This window comes from Vidua chalybeata, chromosome 3 (genome assembly GCF_026979565.1).
Source record: "Vidua chalybeata isolate OUT-0048 chromosome 3, bVidCha1 merged haplotype, whole genome shotgun sequence".
NCBI classification, from domain to species: domain Eukaryota; kingdom Metazoa; phylum Chordata; class Aves; order Passeriformes; family Viduidae; genus Vidua; species Vidua chalybeata.
In genome coordinates this window covers 46,362,559-46,385,006 of record NC_071532.1, presented here as the reverse complement: position 1 = coordinate 46,385,006, position 22,448 = coordinate 46,362,559, and the positions used below count along the sequence as shown (strand labels likewise).

The window sequence follows — 22,448 nt, the reverse complement described above, 5'->3', positions numbered from 1 at the left end:
CTCTTGTCACTAGGAGTGGAAGAATGATGGAAACTATAAAAATGGAGATGTTTTCTACGTTTTATTTTATTCCATTTCTTTTAAATTATGGCAGACCTCTTTTGAATTCAAGTCAATTGTCTCAGTCTTTGCTGTCCATGTGTCCTGGGCCCAAAAATTCAAAACATGGGAAGATGGTTGCAAGTACTGACAGGCACCACAAGAAGGGAAAGAGGCTTAACTTGCTTATAGTCTGTCCTTGTGAAGCATGGATTAAATTTATTGCTTTTTCCTGTATTTATTTCACAGCCCTTACCAAGTTACTAATAGTGGAGATGTATTGTCCTTTGTAGGTGAACGTGAGTGAGTTATGCCCCCACTGCCTTGGGGCTGCACACAGAGCACAGACCTAATCCTGAGCTGAAAAAAGCTGTGAGTCTGGCTATGTCAGGTTCTTGTCTTTTTGTTAATGTGGCTACTTGGCTGCTCATTGCTGCAGAGCACAGGTAGGGCCTGCTTGTATTTGTGTGGAGAATTTTGCCTAGGTACATTCTCTTTCTTCAGTGGCTTGTATATAAAATACAAATATCATTTCACTATAAAAGGTTATTCTGAGGGATGAGGACATGCATGTTGTGAGGTGATCAGGCTTGGTCACTACTGCCAAGATTGCTGCCCAACCAGTTTTTTCTTGGGAAGTTGTGAAGCACTTGCCCTTCTCAGATTGTTGAAAATCTGTCAAGAAGTTAGTATCAGTGCCCTTCGAAAACCTCCTGGGAGCAACCAAGATCTCCAGCTCCTCCTGCTTGTTTCTCTTGCTGTTTGTGTTGGTGTACAGGCACTTCAGAGAGGCACCCTGTGCTGATTTCCTAGGAAAGGCAAGAGGGTGTTCCCCATAATGCTCTCCTGTAGGCACATCCTTACTTAGGTGGATATGCTTGAAGTGGGCTCATTTTAGTCCTGTGCTGCTGATTACGAGGACTCTTGTATCTGATAAACCCCAGACAGCTTTTGTTTGCCCATCTACTCCACCACTTCCTGACTTGATTGTTGAGCGTCCTTTTGCATCCCTGTTGGTCTTAGTTTATAGCAAAGATGCTGTTGCCTCATTTAGTAAGAAATAAGTTGAAATAATTATACTGCTGTGTCTGGAGAAAATATGGATTTGAAACAAAAATGTACTATTTTAGAATTTTTTTCAACATTTGTAATATAAAATTGAATTACTGGATAAAGACTTAAATGATACATTTAAAAATAAATAGTGTTACTTAAAATAGCTTTTGAAGATCACTGGTTTTGTTCTCAAAGATTTTGATGGGAAAGGATGAACTTACGATAAAGTTCTGAGATAAATATTGAAAATGTTTTTGTGTCTGTGCACTATGTTTCAGTATGCACAGCTATGTAGGTTCTCTTCAAAAAGTGTTTCTATTTATTTTTGTTCATTCATTTCATTATTACTTGATTTCATCATAAAACCACTACCTCATTTTCTTTCTTCTTCCGTGTCTGAACTGTTTTCAGTTGTATGCACAAAAGACACAATATATATAACACTCCTCTGTCATGCATCATCCTGAGCCATTAAATGGTTATTAAAGCTCTCAAAAGCAGTCATACCCTGCCATTAAATGGTTACTAAAGCTCTCAAAAGCAGTCATACCCTGCCAGACTTTTTGCAGTGAAATTTTGAAGATACCAAGGATGAGAAAGCATGACCTGAATTTGAATAATGTGTTTAAAATAGTATAGTGTTATGCATTTTTAATAACTGCAATTGAGGTTCTTGCAACAGCACTGAAAGCTGTGCTTTGCTCCCAGTATAGGTAACATAAAGATAATTTAAATTTAAATTTTAAGAGCTCTCATGTTTTGCAGAAGCTGGAGTAACCATCTATTTTATTTGTCTAAATTGGAGTTGTGTCTCACAATTCGTTTATGTACTCCTTTCTTTCTTTGCCTTAAACATTTTACCTAATATAATTAAATTTTTTTAGTTTGTGTGTCACATGAAATATTAATCCTCATTAATACTCATTTTATTTTGCCTTTCATTGATCAGTAGAAGCACAAAAGATTAATGTAAGTGCCCTTTAGGATCATCTAGTTAAACAACCCTGCCATGGACATGGATATTTTTTACTAGATCAAAAACCTGTCTGTCTTTCACATCTGTCCTCTACCTCTTTGGTAATATCAATTCTTCCTTTTTCAGTGCAGATCTTCCTTTATAGACCATATTTTATAACTTCATTAGTTCTTTTCCACACTTCCCTTTATCATCACTACCTCTTCTTTGAATATAATATTAATTATTTCTATATAGTTAGAAGAAGGAATGATCCTGTTTTTACTTCTGCAAGTTAAATTTTAAAAATCTAGAGAAGTTAAATGTACTAAATGCTGTTAAGTTTTTAATCAATGTTATACAACTACTGTGAATATTTTAATTACATGAGCCTTGCTGTAATGTCTGAAGTTCTAAAATAAACTTCATGTTAATGACTTATTAATGATATTAATCTGATTTTTAGTGCTGGAGTCAAGGACTCAACAGCATCTGAGATGACATTAGAAGAGCATTAGTGAGGCTAAGAACTAATTATTATTTTATGCATGTGCTTGATAAGGATGCAAGAGCAAAGGCAGCAAAAGCAGTTTGGTATTCAGAGCAGCCCTCCGGGCATTGCACTGTCCCAGTTGCCTCCATGTGAACTGAGAGGGATTGAAGTGGGGCCATCCTGGGGCTGTGCCCCCACTCAGGCTTCAGGGCAAGGCCAGAGAGAGCTCAGCCCTGTACTTCATATGAACTTCAAAATTGATTTCAATAGTGTGGCTTACTGCTTTACCATTGTGAAGAAAACTTATTTTGGATATGAATGAGGTGTTCTGGTGCAATAATCTTGTAGGATTATTGGTTTGACAACAACAATGTTTAGTATTTACAAACTACGGGAATTACCACATGTTTATATTTTGACACCTGATTTATCTTTTAATTTATATGTTTTTAAGGACTATCAAAGGACATGCACTGTGCTGCTTTTGAGCTTTTGGTGAAAAATTACAGTTTTTGATCTGGTTTGGAATATGTAATCCTTGGAATAACTTGGATCCTAAAATAAAGTCTAGATTCCTCATTTTGCTATGCATACTGTAGAACAAATTCTGATTTGCACTTTTCCAGCTGGCTGTTACAACTCCTTTAGAAGCTTTAGAACACACAGTGGGGGTGGTCTCACAGGTTAATAAGCCTAACTGACATAGTAAAAAAGGAAATAAAGAAAACCATAACTGCCTCCTTTTTGGGTCAAATTGATCTCATAACTATTCATAATGAACTTTCTGTGTCTTGGGATTTCTTGCATGTATTTTATTTGGAAAGTACAGTCAAATGTGCAAGTGATTACTGTGTGGATTCATAAATATAACAAAAGTTTTAGAATTTTAAGTCTATGGTTTGATAAGAAATCTAAAACCAATACAATATTCCACCATCTCCAAGAAAGCCATTTTGCATCAAATTTTTTAAGACATGCTCACAACTACTTTGGTATGGAGAATGGACTGCTGCTTAGGAATGAATGTCAGACTTTCAGTGACATTATAGAACTAATTTCTAAAGTTAATCCAAGGTTTAAGCTCACTTCTGGGAGTTTACAAATGTTACAAAGGACGAAAACAACTCAGAATGGAACCTGATCTCCTGATTACTGTGTTTTAAGCCCAGCTGGAAATTAAGTATCATGCAGCCTCTAGCTCAATCCACACCTCTCTGCCCTCTCACTGTGGTGGAATGGGGAGGAGACTCAAAGTAGAATTTATAGGTTGACATAAGAACAATGTAATAATTAAAAATAAAGTAAAATACAACAATAATGGTAAATGATAATAATAATGATAATAAAAAGGGAAAAAACACTGATGCACAATGCAATTGGTCATCACCTGCTGACTGATGCCAGATTCCCCTTCCTGAACCCAGATTGGCCACATTTATGGATGATTCCCCCAGTTTATGTACAAGTCATGAAATTCTATGGTGACGAATATCACTTTGGTCACTTTGGGCCACCTGTCCCAACTGTGCCCCCTCCCAGTTTCTTTTTTAGAACTCCTCACTGGCAAGGCACAAGACAAAAAAGTCCCTGACTTGGCATAAATATGACTTAGCAAAAATACCAAAATATTGGTGTGTTTCCAATACCACTCTCATTCCAAATCCAAAACACAGCACTGTAATTGCTACTGAGAAGGATTTAACACTACCTAGCTGAAAGCAGGATACTGATGCAAAAGTCTTCAATTCAGTTTGCATTAGGCTGCAAGATATACAGTGGGTGTTAATATTTTCGAGACTGTTCCTGAACCAAGTGTATCATGAATGTCCTCATATCAGATTATCTAGGCTGACTATATAGCATTCAGAGATTAAATTTACAGTCTCCATCCTCTTTGATCAGCATCTTTTTATAGTAATTCTCAACTTGCAATGGCAGCTCTCATGATAACAGATCTATAAAATATTTGAGACTGTACTACAAGCACCATGGTGACTCTCTGGTGGAGACTGTTTAGAGCAAGGAATGATTGAAATGTAATGTCTGTGTTTGTCAGAATTTGTAATTTTTGTCATAACAATCAGATCTGGGATCTTTGTTATAAGATTTCCCTAGACACAATTTGTTTGATCTGTAAATAAAGATTTTTTTTAAAATCAGGTTTAGGAATACAGTGCTGTTTCCTAAGTCACCTATTCTGGATGCTGGATTTTGGGAGGTCTTGCCAAATGTTATGAGACAGTGAATATTTTTGTAACTTCATTTTTCGGTATTATACTACAAAGATCTTATTTAATTGTCTTTAAGTAGGATTATGTATGAAAAAATAAATCCTGCTAAGGGGTGTGTATGATGACCATTAATTAAAATGCAAATCTACACAGTTTCAAAGGAGATGAAAGTATAATGAACATGGATCTTTCCTTTGCCCTCCTTGTGATTCCCTCTGCCTATTTAGCTTTGTCTAACACATAAAAGCCTTTTAAAACTATTTCAGTGTACAAGTTATTCCTTATGTTTCTCTTGCAACACTGTGTATTGGAACAGGATGTGATAAGAAAATGATGGAACAAAGAGACATACAGTAAACAAGTATGTGTCTAAACATTCTCCTTCAGAATAATTAACTTCTCAGCTAAGTTTAACATATTAAATGCATTCAAGATATCAACATCTAAGAGGGTAAGTTAGTTGTAAGGGGGGACCATACAGAAATACAGTTTTGTAGTTTTGCATATGGAATGCGACTTCTTTAATTTCTGGAATGTTATAAATAGTTTAGCTTTTGATAGAAAAAGGACACGTGCTGTGACAGTCGTGAAGTACTTAATATTTAGAAGCCCAATGCCTAGTGATGCTAATAGTTATTCCCAAAATATCAAAGGAAGTGCCTTCACTGACTACAGTAGACTTTATGTCTCTGAGAAGACATAGGGTGGGAAAAAGCGTCAGGACTCTGCAGCTTTCTGGAACGGAAAGAAACTCCATTTTGTTTCAAAATCTGTATGCTTTAATTTTACCTAGCTTTACACTGCTCCAACACATCAAAAACTTTATAAAGTGTATTATTTAACGTTTGTTTCCTTAGTTGTCTTTCACATTTCTCAGCCACTGGAGGATACAGTGACCTGCCAAAGGTCAGTTGGTAGCAAAGTGGAGAAGAAAACCAAGGATTCTCAAGTCCTCGTTAAGTGACTCCTGTGCTAAATGTAACTTGTTCTGTTTTTTCTAAATGCCAGAGGAATCTTATTTGTGTGTGGGTATTTTACTTTTCTCTGACCTTATTTGAAGCCATTGAAAAGAACAGAATTAGGGTTTTCTGTATTTGTACACAACATCTGCAGTCCTTTAATTTTTCCAGGTAAAGACTAGTTGTCTAATGTATTACCTCTTTTCAGCCAAAAGTAGGAATCTCTGGTTTCTGCTTGGAAGGTATAGGTGCTGGCACATTACTTCTATTTGTTATATTTTAATTTATTAGTGTGGAGATCTCTTTCAGTGTAATCACTCTGTATAGGAAAATATGTGTTTTTTTAGTAAGTCTCATTTCTTCTAGCCATTTTTCATTTTTATTTGCAGTATGAGACAAGTCATTCTAAATGCTTCCTAACACAGATACAGGATTAACTGAAGTAGTGCTTCAGTTGTTAAACCTGGTTACTTTCCATCCTTTAAGCTGGTAAAACAGATAAACTTATGATGGAAAAAATCTCTTTCAAAAGACTTGCGATTTTTCAAGTGAGAAATGGCTTTATTGCAATCAAGCTTTCTGTTCTGAAAGTTAACTTTTTATTAAGATTGTTCCCATTCATGCTAACAGTTTGATCCAACTGGATCTATTACAGAGATTCTGACTTTTCCAAGTATTCAAATTAGCCAACTACATATTAGTTGAGAGATTTGAGGTTGAGAATGCCTTGTCCACCCCTATAGCTGACAGAAAGGTGGCTAAGGCATTCAAACTTCCAGTGAGCGTTATGTCATATATACTGCTCACTGCACTGAGTAAGTAGAATGAGTTTGTCCTTCTGGCAAAATAAAATTTGACCAAAAAATAGTGTTCTGTAATTCTCTCCTGCATTTTTTTTTGCCTATTTCTTTTTTCTAGAGTAAAAAATAATTTCACAAATGAATTTGTGGGCTTTAATTCTGATTTCTCCTGGTTTTATGTTTTTAAATTTTAATTCGCTCAAATACGTTTCCTTTTTCTGGTTCTTAAGTTAGCGTGTCTGATTTTAATATTGTTCTAATCTCATTGCATACATATAGTAGTATGTGAATACCAGAACTTGTTTATAACAAAAGAAAATCTCCTTTCCCAATTGCGTATCAGATAGAATAAAGAAATGGTTTTATAGCCATTCAAAATTTTCAGAGCTCACATATTTCAAATCTGTTAATGACTGCTGCTCTACTTGCTTTTGTGGCACAAATGTGATTTGACAATAAAGACATAGAATGTTTATAATCAAAAGGAAAATGACTGCAAAGGAAAATAAAATGTAGATACTGTAAATGTCAAACTATGACTAAATTGGACAAGTACAGAACATCCAGACCTGATTTGCTTTTAAGTGTCTAAATAATGAGAATTCAAAAGCTCTAGTGTTTTGATGGCAACTTAGCCTTTTCTGCTTTCTTTATTCCAAAGGAGATTAAAGTATGGTTGGTTTTTCTGGGAAAATACAACTGAATTCATAAGAAAAATTCATGTTTTTAAAACAGAGAAAAATTAAATAAGACAAAGGCACATAGTCATTTTAAATTTCCTTAATTCCTTCAGTCCAAGTCCAGTGGGGTACTAGAGCTGATGCAACTGCTGTATACAACCGAAAGGAAGTATCATAAAATGTTCTGCTTTTCCTAATTATGCTGCAACCAGCCAAAATATAAATTGGGAAATGTCACATCGGAATGGGGTCCTATTTCAAAAAGCATTGGAACGTACACACTATGTCACCCACTGTCTTTTGATATGTCAATTCATTGATTTTTAATGATTAGGTGTTTAGTTGCTTCCATTTTCTTAGAAAATTTCAGTCTTAATGTTTATGAACAGTTTAAGTGCTTTGATAAATAAGCCTTTACTGAGATTGTTCCCAAATCATTACATGGCAGAGGATCCTTGTGAAAATACAGCAATTTAGAGTGGGATTAAGAACAAACTGTATCCTTTTTCCATGGTGGAGACAGAAATCAGGTAAATTATAAGCAATGAAACAAGAAGTCTTGGCTTGTGTGTTTGTAAGGTAACTGTGTACAATTGAAACAAGTGTGGACTGGCATTACTGCTCTTTAGCAGTGATTTCTTTTAAGAAAACTCCTGTGAAAGCCTACTTTGATCAAAGAGTATGGCTAACGTAGCTTTCATTTGTAAATAAGGAATTTTCATTTCTGTTTTGCCCATTCACTGTGTAAAATCAAAAACCCATATGCAAATTCTTGCTAACTCTCTTCTTCCAAATAACGCCTAAAGGAAACAATGGGCTACATTCTGTTAATCAAGTTATTTTTCTATGACTTCAGTAATTTTTAGAAGAATGTCAGGATTTTGTGAATGCCATAGAAATATTTCCTGTCTTTTAGGAAAATAAGATTTTAAATTTTTCTTAGTGTCTGGCTGTTACAATTAGAATCCTATACAGGAATAACTCTGGAGATGCTGAGAAATTATAAATAAAATAGTGGTAGTTTTGGAATTCTTTGCAAAATACCATTCCTTATTTAAATTACATTTTACAGTTTTGTTTCATAGCAAATACATTTTGTTTGGGTGTTTTTCTACAATCAAATTAAAATACATTTTAAAACTGTAAAATCCAATTCAGAAAAACCTGTTTATTTCCACGTAAATTCACCCCAGTATTTTTGTTTTTAAATGTATGTAGAACTTATTTTTATTACTGCTTGCTGAATAAGAAGACCTATGACCTATTTTTCTTAAATCTTCTAATGTTCTTGATTGATGAAAAGCTTGACTAATTCGTGTAGCCAATAAGAGATTAAAAAATTTGCTTGACATGTAGAAATGCATAATTTTTGTCACTGAAGGGCAGGCTAATATTTGTATGCGTTGCTTGTCTTACATAAGCCTATAGTTTGCACTACAGCTCCTGAACTGCTACCAGCAAGAGCTATATAAAATAATTTTGCTTTTTAGAATGAAAATTAGTACTAGAGTGTGTGATCTTCTCAAGAGGAATAAAAATATGATCAGGCCTGGGGCTTCTGCTGGCTCAAAGGGGAGATGATGATAAGACTTTTAATAAGGGGGGAAATGTGCTGGTGTTATTGGGATGGTGGTAGCTAGAATTTATGTGAAAAAGGTGTAAATGTTCTGCTTCATTCATTTCAGTACTCGTCTTGATATTTTTTTTAATTGCATAGAGAATGTACCATGATTGTGTTTTCTGTGGACTTTATCCATTAATTATCTGTATTGTTCACTTGGCAGATCAATAGTTCAGTATTTAATTTCATTTCTTTTACATTGTTCTTTAAGTGAAAATGGGTGAATTCAACATGCTTTAAGAACTGACATAGCTAGAACATCCACAACTGTCTATTTATTCAGATTAGGTAAGAATAAAATATTTGTTTTCAAGTAAGTTGTGTGACAGGGTGAACAGACTACTGTGAAACCAGTCCATCTGTCATATAATGCTACATTACTGTATTACATCAGCAGCCTATTTTTTTAAATGCCAAATAAAATTGATACTGAAAGCTTTCCATACTGTAATACAATTAAGAACCCTTTTTTTTTTTACAAGAACATGATTTAATAGTCACTTGTAAATATTTATTTTGATGGTACCAGTTCTACTTCTATATTTAATGGAGTTTAATGACTCAGAGCAATTTCAAGGACCAAGAAATGAAATTTTTATACAGTATTTCTGTCCTCTAGATGCTGAAATATTAACGGAAGATCAGTTTACCTCCTTCAGTCTTCCCCCACCAGAGAGCAATGCAGAAATCACCAAAATACTTATCCTTGTTTGCCCTAAAATGTTATTTCTGTCAATGTAATTTGAAACATTTCTTGTAATTAATTTTTTGTTCACCAGTATTTGAAGGATAATGATATTGTACTTTTTAAGAAAGATTTCATCCTTGGTCAACAGTAGCTGCTTCTAAAATGATCTGCTGCTGTGATGTGGCTTTGTAATGTTTGGGATCATCTGACAAGTGAGGAAAAGATATCAACCAGACAGATTTAAAACCATTAGTAAAAGATAACATAAGATATACCAATTTAGAAAAAAATCAAATTATTTTTTCAGACTTTAGAATTAAATGACAATATTTTGGAATCAATATAAGTGTTTTCCAGAGGAACATTACATTTTTTGTTAGGTGGATGAATGTGTCATAACTGTGTTATAGCTAATATTTTTGTGACTGTTTTTTGTGAAGGCAAAATGTACTATTGGCTACAATTCATTTTTGTATCTGAGTTACTTATGCATAAGCTAACTTATTTAGTTATTTTCCATCTCCTACAATAATGTCTCCATCTGTTTTCTTCTTTTAAATTCCAGCCTCTGTACTGACCTGAATCTGTGCTTTTTTTTTTTTTTTTTCTGTTGAATTTTGAAATTTTACTTTTCTTTTCTGGAAAAAAAATCAAACCTTTTGACCACTTTTCTAATATTGTGTTGGAAGATCCATTTGTGATCTCAGAGGTCAGGTTTCCATTGAACTTCTCGGTTTCTGAAATGTACAGGGGACTTCATTTTTAGTGTCAGGACCATCATATTATAAATGATCAGTACAACTCAGGAAACAACTTGACTTTGAAAGACTGTATTTTTAAAAAATTGTATTTTGCCTAAGAAATATTATTTCTATCTCTGGTAGCACTGTCTAGAAGCTCAAATCTTGGAATGACAGATTAATAAAAATAATTTATAGGTTTAGCGGCTTTAAAAATACATATTTCATTCTGAATGAAGTATTTTTGCAGAAATCTCTCTATTAATAAAATAGTCCTTCACCAAGACCTCCTTCATCAAGCTGTGTTTTCTTCTGAAGTGTCTACAGTGATGCTTCTCTTCCCTCTGTCATTCCAGCCAAAGCTTCATACATGTGATGGAAATAATTATTTTACTGAAAGCAGAAATACAATTTCCAAAATTATCATTGACTTAGGTGGTTTTGAAATTTCACCATCTGGATGTGTTTTTTAACTCCTTTGGGGAAGCTCTTTCTGATTTTGTTGTGAAACAATAACATTCCAGGTTTGAGAAATGTGTCTTTTTAATTAATTTCCATTAACAGTTTCTAAGTTCCAATAAAAACAGGTAAATGAAAGGAAATGCTTTTCTTTATTTAGAATTTAAACAGGAAAACCATTTAGTTAAAGTACTAATTTTTGCATCAGTTCATAGCCTTTTATATTTGCTGTATCTGATTTTGACATTGACCGAATATAGAAAATGCTTGACTAAGAAAGGCCAGAGTAAAAATAAATTATGAAGTATTAATACTATGAAAAAAAATTAAATAATATCTAAATTATTTTGCAAGTGGTTAATTTAAAAATAGCGTTTTTTCTTGCTTAAGATATCTTCTTGTTGTTTGAAATTGCATTTTCATGAGAGCTAGGGAGCTGGAATTGCCAACTGCCTAATTTTTCATAGACTTAATATAGCATTTTCTATAACCTTTTCTTGATTTCAAAGCTGAATCAGTGTGATATATTTCTCCAAAGTTATATGATCTTTCTGTAATGCCAGTTGAGTTGTTTTTAGAAACTACTTCAGTCTGCTCATCACAATCAAGCTATATAGCATTGATATGTATTCAGTGAACTGGGTGTATGTCTTGTATATCTAGATGTAGGATTCTTAGGTGAGGTAAAAATTTAATTGAAAAGAGCGAGAGTAATAGCCCTTGCAGTTTTATAGGCTTGTTGGCAGTGTTCTGACACGCTGAGTTCTCAAAAAAATTACAGTGATACAAGCAAACTCGCACTATTTTTCTGAATTAGAATGAAGAAGATTTTTTTTTTTTTTGGTGGGGGAGTGGAATGCAGTATTAAGTGTTTTCAGATCAACTTATCCAAAGAGATAACAGTGAGAAATAACTGTAGAATGATGGAGGAAATAGAAGGCTATTGGGAGATCTTCTGTTTACCCAGTGTATGAAGCTGAGAAAAAGAGTGGTGCACTAAACCATGAGCTCAAGTCTAGCAGTCCTTAGGAGAAAAGATAGTTACTTATTGGCATAAATTGCTACCTACAGAATGTACTGTATGGTATCTTCAAGGTTTTCCATTCCATATTGTACAATTTCTTATGATGGGGATTACCCTTTATTCAATCTTTACCTAGGGATCACTGACAGCTTTAGTTCCAAACAGGCCACATGATTACAGGTTAATGGCAGGAGCTCAAAGTATGCTTTCAGGTTGTCCTTCTTTCAAAAAGTATTAGAATAAGTATTTGAAAAGTACAAGAAATCCTTGTATGGTTTGTATTAAACTACAAGAACCTTTTAAATGAAATGCTGGTTTTGATGAGTCAGCATTTTAGTTACATGAATAAGACAGGATCATGCTTAAAATTATCATTCAAACCCACAGTTTTAAATCAGTGAAGTGTGCAGAGCTTATCTTATTCATGCAAGTTCAGTGATGAACATACAGGGTTGATAGTAAGGAGAAGCCCAGTGGGACTGTTCATTTAATTAGGACTCAAAAATAATTGCAAAGAACTGGTGTCAATTTTCAAATATATTCAAAATAACCTTAATTATTCTTAATAAATGCCAAAAGTTTACCCTGTGCTCATTTAATGTAAGCACAGGCTTATATTTGTAGTACCACTCTCGTTTTACAACCAGTCTGAGACATTACCTGTATGTTGAATCTGCAACAGTATGGATAATTAGGGAAAATAAATTTGAATCTTAATTAGAAATTCACATTGACAAGCACAAATGAAGCCCTAAGAGTAATGACAGATAATGATGGGTGATTCAGTACAAACCTTTGTGCTATGTGTGAAGTCAGAACACCTTTCACTCACCACAGGTATTCTATTTAGGGACAGAGTATAACTATTTGCTCACACCAGTGTCTTCATATACAGAAAGAAAGAAACATGAGGCAGAAGTGCCAGCATCATAGGTACATGGAGAAAATTAGGCTATTTAAACTATCTCCAATTCATCTATTTAATATGATTGGAAACTTTTGGGTTGGTTTTTCATTTGATTTTATGATGTCAAATAATTATTTCAGCAAATAGAGGCTCTGAAAAGAATGAGATCAGTCATTCTTGTATTATTTTAATTAAGTTATTCTATAATTTAATGTTCATCAGATAGTACCTAGGGCTGTTTCCTGTGTTGGTGGACCAGAGATGCAATATTTCTGTCTTAGAAAAACTCATGACTGACTGCTTTTATATCAGCAAGCTCAGAGACTTTGTGTGTGACTGTCGTTAGCAGTTTGGTTAGTCTTACATGTTTCAAGCCATCTTTCAGCACTGTATTTTAGTCAAAAATCGAAATGTACTTTTCTGAACTTCTGAATATTTTAAACTTGGTTTTCATACCAAGTAGGAATAAAGAGTTGAAAAAATCCAATTCTGCGTTAAATGGAAAATGCTAAAATCTTTGACATGAAGATTTTATTTTGTTTCTACACATTTGATTTAGAAAAAGAGTTGTCAGCACTCTTAAACTGAGCTTGTTTATTTTACTTTGGTAACTTTGCCTCATACACTGGGTAAACTGAAGGTGTCCCATTAACCTTCTATCTCCACCTCCAAGGTTACTTCTTACTGATTTTTTTCTGGCAATCAGTTTGCCTGTACCTGTGCTTGTCAGTGAAGCAGTCAGAAGAAAAGTGGCCCTTACTTTGTGAGGTACCTTGTATCTGTCTCCTACCCTACAAGGTTTGTTCAGCCCATGTTGCTTACTGTACGTCTCTGCACAGGGGACAGGCTGAGGAAAACTTCTTGCGACCTTCTGGCCAACTACACTAATGACCTTGGACTCTGTGAAGTGTTAGAGAGGGGAGAAAATGTCTAAGGAAACATGCTGCATACTGTAAGGAATATACTGTGACTCTTTGTGCTTTTTAACAAGTTTGGATCAGGTTTGTAACTAGTTCCACTGGGCTATTCCACCCCTGCATTTGTGTAAAAGGAGAAAAAAGATTTTAGCAAAATGAAGAAAGCTGTAGTGTGGGTGGACCCCAGTACACCCAGCGTAAGAGCAATCCTCGTTCTGATGTATGATAGCTGAGTACAAAATTATGCTTATTTCATTTTGGTGTTCCTGAGTATAGTCTTAATTCCCTGGCACAGAATTTATTTATTTTTAAGGGACAGAAATCAAATTAAGACATCTGTATATGTCTAAGTAGGGCAAAGCTTCAAGTTTTTACCATGTATCTCTTGAACTAGTTTATTTCCAGATGAATTACTTTTTCTAGTATCCATCTTTATTTGGAGTTGATTTAGGCTCAATTTTAATGGAAAAAAAAAAAACCAACCTTCTTGTCCTGTACTAACAAACATTTATTTTTTCACTTTTGTTGTGTTTGAATTAATGAAAAAAAGAAAACCCAAACCAAAACCAGTTCTTAAGATGCGGTGATGCGGAATTATGGTTCAAGTTGATAATTTTTGCAAGATGTGCAGATGAGCAGCAATGCAATTCTTATTTATATTTGGGAGTTTAAAGGTTTCAGGGTTTCCCCCCACAAATGACATGGCACAGTGGCACTGAAGAACCATAAAAATTGTGCTCTTAGGAGCTATATTCCTTTCATTTAGCTGTAAGTAGCTAAAGGATACTGCCCCTGATGTGTTGTCAAGACCTCCACTGGTTCTGCTCCTGGGTAAGTTGGGCATGCCTAGCTCCCAATGTGTTCAGAGCAAACACAGTTGTCATTGTTCAATAGCTCCTGAATCCTGTGACCCTTCTATTACAGGATATTTTTATCTGCCTCCTTGCTTTAGAGAAGATGCATTGTCACTGTTGTCATAGAGTTAGACTTTGAAATAGATTTCACAGAGTCTTTACATGTCAAGATGAAGGCTGCAAATTATCTTCACAAGGAGACAAGTGAAGTTTTAAATATTAATATTGTAAGTTTGTTCTGCGTTGTCTATGTATCAGAAGTTTAGTGAGTTTTTGTTAGGGTTAGAATTACCTCACTGGTAAAAAAAATGGCACATCTTTTGAAGAAGACGTTTGTTTAGAAAGCTTTCTGTAGGATCTGTGCTGCACTGAAATGTCTTTTTAGCTATACTTTCCCAGTTAATGATGTATAATGATGACTGAAAAACTAAGATATATGCTTATACAACTTCCTCTTCTCGAGCATATTGACCTTCATTTGCAGAGTGATCAGGAGGCAAATTATTTGTGAGTTTGAGTTACTTGAGAATGTTTAGGATTAAAAAGGATCCCACTGCAAGACAAGGGCCAGACAGATTTAGCTAGGTAAGAGCATATTAATAGAAAAAAGTCTAATTCTGAGGTGAAATGAAGAAGCTTCTATTTCATTTTTGAGCATTCGATCAGGTGACTCAGAAACAAACAATGATACAGGAAGGAAAACTATTATATCAGGCAGCAGCATGTGTTTCCCAGATTAGGCTTCTTGAGCAAAATTAGATTAAAATTTTCTTTCATCATTGTAATTAAACTATTCTGCCCTTTTCATTGTTTTAGGTCATTGTTGATGAATGACAGAGGAGTGCCTTAACTGCTGCTCCCCAAATATAATTGAGTTTGATGGTTTTCAGTGGAAGAGGTTATATAATCGCTGAATTTAAAGCAGCTGTTACAGAAACAGCAACTGCATATTTTGAAAGTTAAACTGCTCCTGCCTATATTGGATTATATAGGTTTGAATCTTTAATTTAAACTTTTTTTTTCTTTTAAATTTCCCTTCATTTTCTAGAGTTCTTATGTTTAAGATTTAAGATAACCACAAACCACAAGTAACTTCTTAGATTTCCATGCAAGAGGTCAACTGTATCTGATTAGTGGACTGCTGTTGTGTTGTGTGTTCAGAACAGTCCTGCTCACTTAGGAGATAATCTTTGCTCACTGAGTTATCCAGGCAGCTTTGAATAATGCTCTCTGTTGTGTGAGCTGCCTTTTGCACTGACAGAATCCATGCCCAACGCAGAACAATAATATAAGCTTGATATAAAGGGGAAGGTGTAATTTTTATAGACACCATAGAGTTCACTTTGCTAATCAAAACCAGAGGACTCTCCCAGAGCTTCAGTTTCTCTCAGAGTTAGATTTTATGCTGTGTAAATTCAATCCTGTCCATGAAGAAAGTTTAGGAAAGCATATGTAAATGGCAGTTAGCATATGTTTAACACGTATGTTAACTAGTTAACAATTTCTTCCATGTGCTGTCAAAAGACTGACTACTGACAGCCCTGGGCATTTAACATTTGAACTTGTGTGTTCTTGAGCAAGCAGTAACTGCATCTCTCCACCTGTAATGCTATGTTTGGGAAGTGTGGCCTGTGTTTGTAGCAATCCTTATTATATTGCAAATATACCTTTAGCATGTTGCCTTATGTACAAATTATCTTCTGTACTTTGTCCTTCTGCATTTGTGGAATTTATCACCAAATATGATCAGCAAAAATATTTACTTCAATTTGAGCGAATTTCTATTCACTTAAGGGCAAAATAAGAGAGTTTACCAACAGAATTTGGAAGGAGTTGATACAAACCTTCAGTTACTATGTGGATAAAAAATGTAGGGACAGCCATTTCACAGACAATGGTTGACAAGCATAGATATGCTTGACAATTTTCTATTAATAACGTTTTCTATTTAAATAATTAAATTCCATGACAGATGAATATTGGTTCTTTTCTTCTATTACATTTTGCACATTGCTTAATTCTGAGCAATAGACTGAGTTTTTCACACCTTGCTAACAATATCTACTTTTTGTGTTTACTTTTTGGTTTGGACAATGACACTGGGTTTGTATTCCTTAGGTTGTTAATACGTGATATATAAATACATGGAACATGGGAACCTCCGGACACTCTATGCATAAATAGCTTTTTCATGAGCAGTCAAGCTAAATGACTTTGTGCTTTTTTTTTTTTTAATGGATATTTGTTCTTTTTCCCAAGTACACTGGTGACACCAAATGCTGTTCCCTTTCCTGGCTCTATATAACTCTCTTATTGGGCCAATTAAAGCACAGCTGCAGCCAATGCTGGTTTGCTATTTGCAAATGTGGGACATCAGATTTTAGGGGAAAACAGAGCATGGCAGAATTTTATCTGTTATTCTGCTTCCACAGCACAGCCCAGCCAGAAAATTTTAATGAATTTTTTGGGAATCTATTAGGGGTACAGAAGTGACATACAAAAATTTTTTAAACTTTGAATAATAAAAGAGTATAAAATGCCCTGTCATACAGAGTTGTTCATATGGACCATGTTGGTGATTTAAGAAAAAAGAAAGAATAGTTGTAATTAATTTCATCACAGTTTCATTGAACATTTTGAGAAGTTAGATATTCAAAGAAAGAAAGGTGGAAATTATCAAATCTGTAAACTTCAACTATGAAATAGGAAAAATAAAAACTGGCATTGTAAGCCAGTGACTCTACTTGAATATTCTTTGTTTTCCAGTGAATGTGTTTTCTGGTCATAGTTCATAGGAAAGTGGACTTTGAGTTGGGCACAATTTATAGAATGTATGGTCCAAATTAGCCTAAAAATTGAATTGGAAAACCTAGCTAATGTAAAAATATATACATAAGAAAATCATAAAATGGATTGAAAATATTTTTATACCTACTCCATTATTACCTACAAAGAAATCTTAGGTTTCTGGCTCTACTGTCTTCAGGAATTACAACATGTTGTACTTTTTTCCCCCTTCTCAAAAGAAAAGAAGGAATTTTAGCTTTGAACTTAAAAGCTCTACTTTGTTTTGAAAGTTCTATTTGAGAACTCTCTGTCCCCTAAAAGCCTGCATGTGTCTATTTTGCTTTTATATGTGGTACAATACCATTAAAACAATCAAGACATGAAGTTTAATATCCAACAATGGTTTTTGACAAGTTTTTTAGGTACTTTAACTAAATCTAACTTTAACTAAGTTGTTCTGCATTGCTGTTTCTTTCTCAAGAGTCCTTGAATACATATATTTTTTACTGTCTGTCGTGAATAAATTACTTGCAGTTTTAGCATGTTCAATAAAATAGAGAATATAAATTAAAGAAAGAAATATAAAGAGGGGACCTGTCATTCTGAGAGATTGATCTAGGATTTCTTGGAGATTTATTTCAGGAAATAATGCTGGGTTTATTTATTCTTTTTTTTATTTTTATTTTTATTTCTCTATTCAGATGGAAGATGTCATAGCCCGCATGCAAGATGAGAAAAATGGGATTCCTATTCGTACAGTGAAAAGTTTTCTTTCCAAGATTCCCAGTGTCTTTTCTGGTAAGAGTCAAAGTTAATTTCATACTATTTTAAAGTTTTATTTAAGAGTATGCTCTAGTGGGAAACACTTTTAAATAAGTACTGTTAAGAATCCACAGTCATCTGGTCTGGAGGAGACATTATTTATCCTTTGAGTAGTTTAATTATAGAAGTTTTTGATATTTCCCTCAGATTGGAGTGGGTTTACACAGATATGTTTTTGTCCTGAAAATTAGGTGAAGGGAATACTTAATTTACTACCAAAAATTAATTATCTCAAACTGGCAATATTTTTATGGCAGGTCAGGTCTGGTTTTTAGCCAGCTTCCATAGCAAGGATGAGTTTAGTGTATTGGCCAGTACATGAAGATAAGAAATTTCATAGCAGCGGAACAAAAGAAAAAGCATCACCACACTCTGCAACTGATGCTGGTCAGGGGCTGTGACATTTATTACGATGTTCATCATCTGCTTCTTTAGCTTGGTGCCTGTGCTTGAGAAACTAAGCCTGAGATCTTTGTGGTGATTTGCAAGACAGCTGTGCACTCTATAGCTGGTCCAGGTCAGTACAGTCATAGGCACAAAAAAATCTTTCTATTAATTAATTAGTTAGCATATAATTACTCAGTTATTTACATAATTTTATGACAATTTATGCATTTATGTATGTGGCTAAATACTCCAGTGAGTATTGAGTTCCTTTGAAATAGATTCCATTGTTTAACCTAATTTGTCCATAATCAGTAAGTGTTATACAAGTTTCTACTGTCCAGAACACCAAGAGGAATTCTGTATTTTAATTTTCAACCTTTGGAATGTTTTCCTAGTGAATAATCCTGTCATAAAGAAGGATAAAGCCTTAAGAGCAAACAAAATTGCTTCCTAATTTTAGAAAATAGATTTTAGATTTTAGACACTTGCACAAAAAAATGCCTCAGGAGAATGGACCTTTATTTACCATGAGTTAGTGCAGCATGGCATCTTATTGAAGAATTCATATTAATTTTTAATCTCTGCCTTTACTGGTGTATGATGGATTTCAAAATATACCGACCAAAATGTCTTTTTTTTTTTTTTTTAGTGGAATAGATATCATACTTTTAAAGGTTGAATTAGAATATATATATATACACACACAGTTATACATAGCAGTTACTGATATACCAACTTTTCTATTGATGCATTAACTTTATTAGCTTCATAGGGAAATAAAAAGTCATAGAACAGTTTTTCTTCCTCTTTTCTGATTTTCTCTCTCAAAAACCAGGGAGTACCAGTAATTTTTGCTACACATGACTGAAACTCCCACCAGAACAGCATAACTGTCATTTTAGTTCAATTAATCTACTTTCCTGTCAGTTCTCTATCCTGAGTGGAATCTGAAAGCTTCAAATCTATGTCCTAAGTCACTAATTTCATTTAATGTGCTAGGAGTTTGTATATGTAGCATACGAATATCAGGTTAACTCAAAGCTGTTGATTGGTAGGAAACATGGGAATATTGTCTAAGGGTCATTGCAGCAATAATGCAAATATATTTAACAAAAACTTATTGTTCTGTTAATATCCTCAAAAGCATCAAAATAGATGCTCTTCAGTTAAAATATATATACTTATATGTTAATATATTTTTATATCTATGTGTGTGTGTGTTGTGTATGCATGTGTGTGTGTGCATATAAGATGTCTTGTACACACCATCTGTCCTGGATTATGCCCCATAAATACCGGAGCTTTGCAATTGTTTTTTTTCTTTTTTTTCCCATGGGGAAAAGCAAAACGGATAACTCTACCACAGTGAAATCATGTTCCTCCAAGCACTTAGGAAAGACTCTGCAAGTCGCTTAAACAACTTGTAAAAGCTAAGGATGGCCATAAATTGTCTGTAGGAATAGGGTCGTATGTGATATAGTTGTAATTGTTTTGTGTTATATATATATATATTTTTTTTTTTAATGTAGTTCTATTTCATAGTATTGCTTCTAAAAACAGCAAGTGAGAAACTAGTTGAAAGAGCAGTCACTTTTTATTGCTGAATTACTGGCTATCTCTTAAGGTGACTGTATTAGCAAAATCAACCTGAGGAGTGGTATTTGAATTTAACAGAATGTTGTGATTCTAATAAATTAGATGTTGTAATCATACTATCTCATTTACTGAGTCATTCCTGAAATGTTTTCACAAGTAAAATATCAACAGAGAGAAATAATTGAAATACAGATATTTCCCTATACACTATACAGATTTTTGTTCTTCAGAAAAGTATAATCCTAAATTAAAGATTATTCCATTTTGTGAAATTTTGAAAAGATGAGGACTCAATTTGCTTTATGTTGCAAATATTCCATACATTCATAGAGAGCAAATAAAAATTTGAAACTTTTAAGGCTCTAAGGGAAAATTAGGTAGGAGATTTTGCTCCTTCTATGTGATTATGCATTTTGATGAATAAAAGAAGGACTTACTGTCTTCATGCTTTTGAAAGGTTTTGGAGGAGTGAATAAGATAATGTATATAGACATCTTGCTGGTCAGCAGTAATGATTGCATGAAGGTTGTCATGTGCATTCTTTATTAACATGGATTAGAGTATTAAGAATAAAGAGGAGGTGATTTTCCTGGTCCATGGTTCACCTTTAGACCTGGAAATTAATAGAAATGATGAATTTAGGGAGTCTGACATACAAATCATAGAGATTAGAAGGAGCTTTAAAATATATTTTTTATTTTTGCTAAGGAGGGATACAAGAAAATGCCAAAGCTTTGCTGTTCACTTTGAAGCAGAAGAAATCATTCAGAGTTTACTGACAAAGCAATAGTTGAGGGTTTGTTTTGGAAGTCTTTGTGAGGTGGTGTGGGTGGTTTACCCAGTCCTAGTGCTGAAAGCTTCATAAGCTAATCAGAACATGAATATTTCATTAAGATGATGTAGTGATGTCTTGTGGTCATTATGGAATATCAGTGTGATTCTTCATAGGACTTTAAAGTGTGCAATACTTGGGTGAGCTTGCTGATAAAAGCTGTGGAGAATGTGCCAGTTGAATGGTGTATAAGCTTGAGTGTGGAACATGAGAATTTTTATTAAGGAGCAGGGAGAACTATTGAGAAATATAAGTTCAGTTAAAGAATACACACAGAGGGAGAATAAAAACCTTTCAAGAAAAACATGCTCATACTTGTTATTACTGGGTGTTTCTGATGCAGGGTTCATTGATCTTGGAATGTAGTCACAGCTTGAACCAACAAAAATAGGAGAAGGAGATCAGTAGAAAGGTGTGTTTTTAGCATCTCCTGTGTCAGAGAGAAAATGAAAACATCAATTTACCTTACACTGAAAATTATGATCTGTGTGAAGTCCTTAGTTTTTTCTCATTCCTGTAGATGAAGCTGATATAGTAACTTATCCATATAAACATTGTATTTTCCCATTTTTAGAAAGATTATTGCAATCATATCTAATTTTTAATTTAAATGTTTTTTCCTGATCTCAGAAAATGCTTATTTCTCTTTTACCTGGGAAATCATGAAAATAACGAGATATTGCATTTTGATAAGCAAATGCATTAATATAGTGATTAATTACCAGTAGCAGTATGCTTGGTTAAAAAATGAAAGAATTTATGTGTTTGAACATAAAAAAATCCAACTTAAAAGCAGACTGGCAGTCTCAGTAGCTTGGACAGATGTAGTGAGAGACTCCAGAGGAAAGCAGTGTTATAATTGCTCATCATTCTCACAAATCACAGGTGGGTGAGCCCAAGGAATGAGTCACAGGGGCTACCTGCAACTGTATTGCTTGTTATACAGAGGCAGGCAGCAAAAAGTGAGGAGCAGTACAGTGAGAACTGGATGACTCAGGGGACTAATAACAGGAGAGTTTCATCTGTCATTAATTTTGATCTTTTCCAGTTGAGTAATGAGTTGCTAACATCTGATGACTTCTCAGTGCTGCATGTGAAATTAGTTGATTAGTTTATCCACTTCAGTACTGGAGCTTACCAACCTGAAACACAAAATGAAATAGAAAGCTCTACTACTTGGTTTGACAAGAAGCAAAAACCACAAGGCATAACACTTTGATCATCTGGCGCCTTTGGAGCAAAGTAATATTGCATTATAGGTAAATAAACAAAATTTGGAATTTCTGTTTTTGAGAGATCTTTGAGAGTAAATTAACCATTTTGGAGAATCTAGGATTCCCAGATTCCCAAGTCTTGAATTTTATAGACCTTGTTTTTAACTTCAGTGTCTCCCATGCTGGGTTGATGACAGGTTCCTACTTTCTTGTTCTATCTATTTCTTCATCTCTCTGTTCTTGCATTGTCCTAAAGTGTGATCTAATGGTAGAATCATTGCTGATTTCTTTGTGCCAAATGAGCCTCTTGTTACTTGCAAACCAAGCCTTTGGTGTTAAAATTACAAGCTCACTGCCTTGATGAGGTTCCACTCTTAGTGAAATGCT

At 34.2% G+C, this 22,448-nt stretch overlaps 1 protein-coding gene across 10 annotated transcripts in view; it reads left to right on the top strand.

Annotated features, from left to right (window-relative positions):
• The window catches only part of RGS7 (regulator of G protein signaling 7), a 237,837-nt gene that overhangs the window by 85,643 nt on the left and 129,746 nt on the right, over positions 1 to 22,448 (top strand). For all 10 annotated transcript variants that reach the window (XR_008429773.1, XR_008429774.1, XM_053937363.1 and 7 more), the window contains exon 3: positions 17,912 to 18,008. Coding sequence is in view for 8 of the 10 variants with exons in the window: in XM_053937363.1 (XP_053793338.1) it covers positions 17,912 to 18,008 (97 nt within the window). In the remaining 2 variants the exon portion in view is untranslated. The remainder of the gene's footprint in view (positions 1 to 17,911; positions 18,009 to 22,448) is intronic.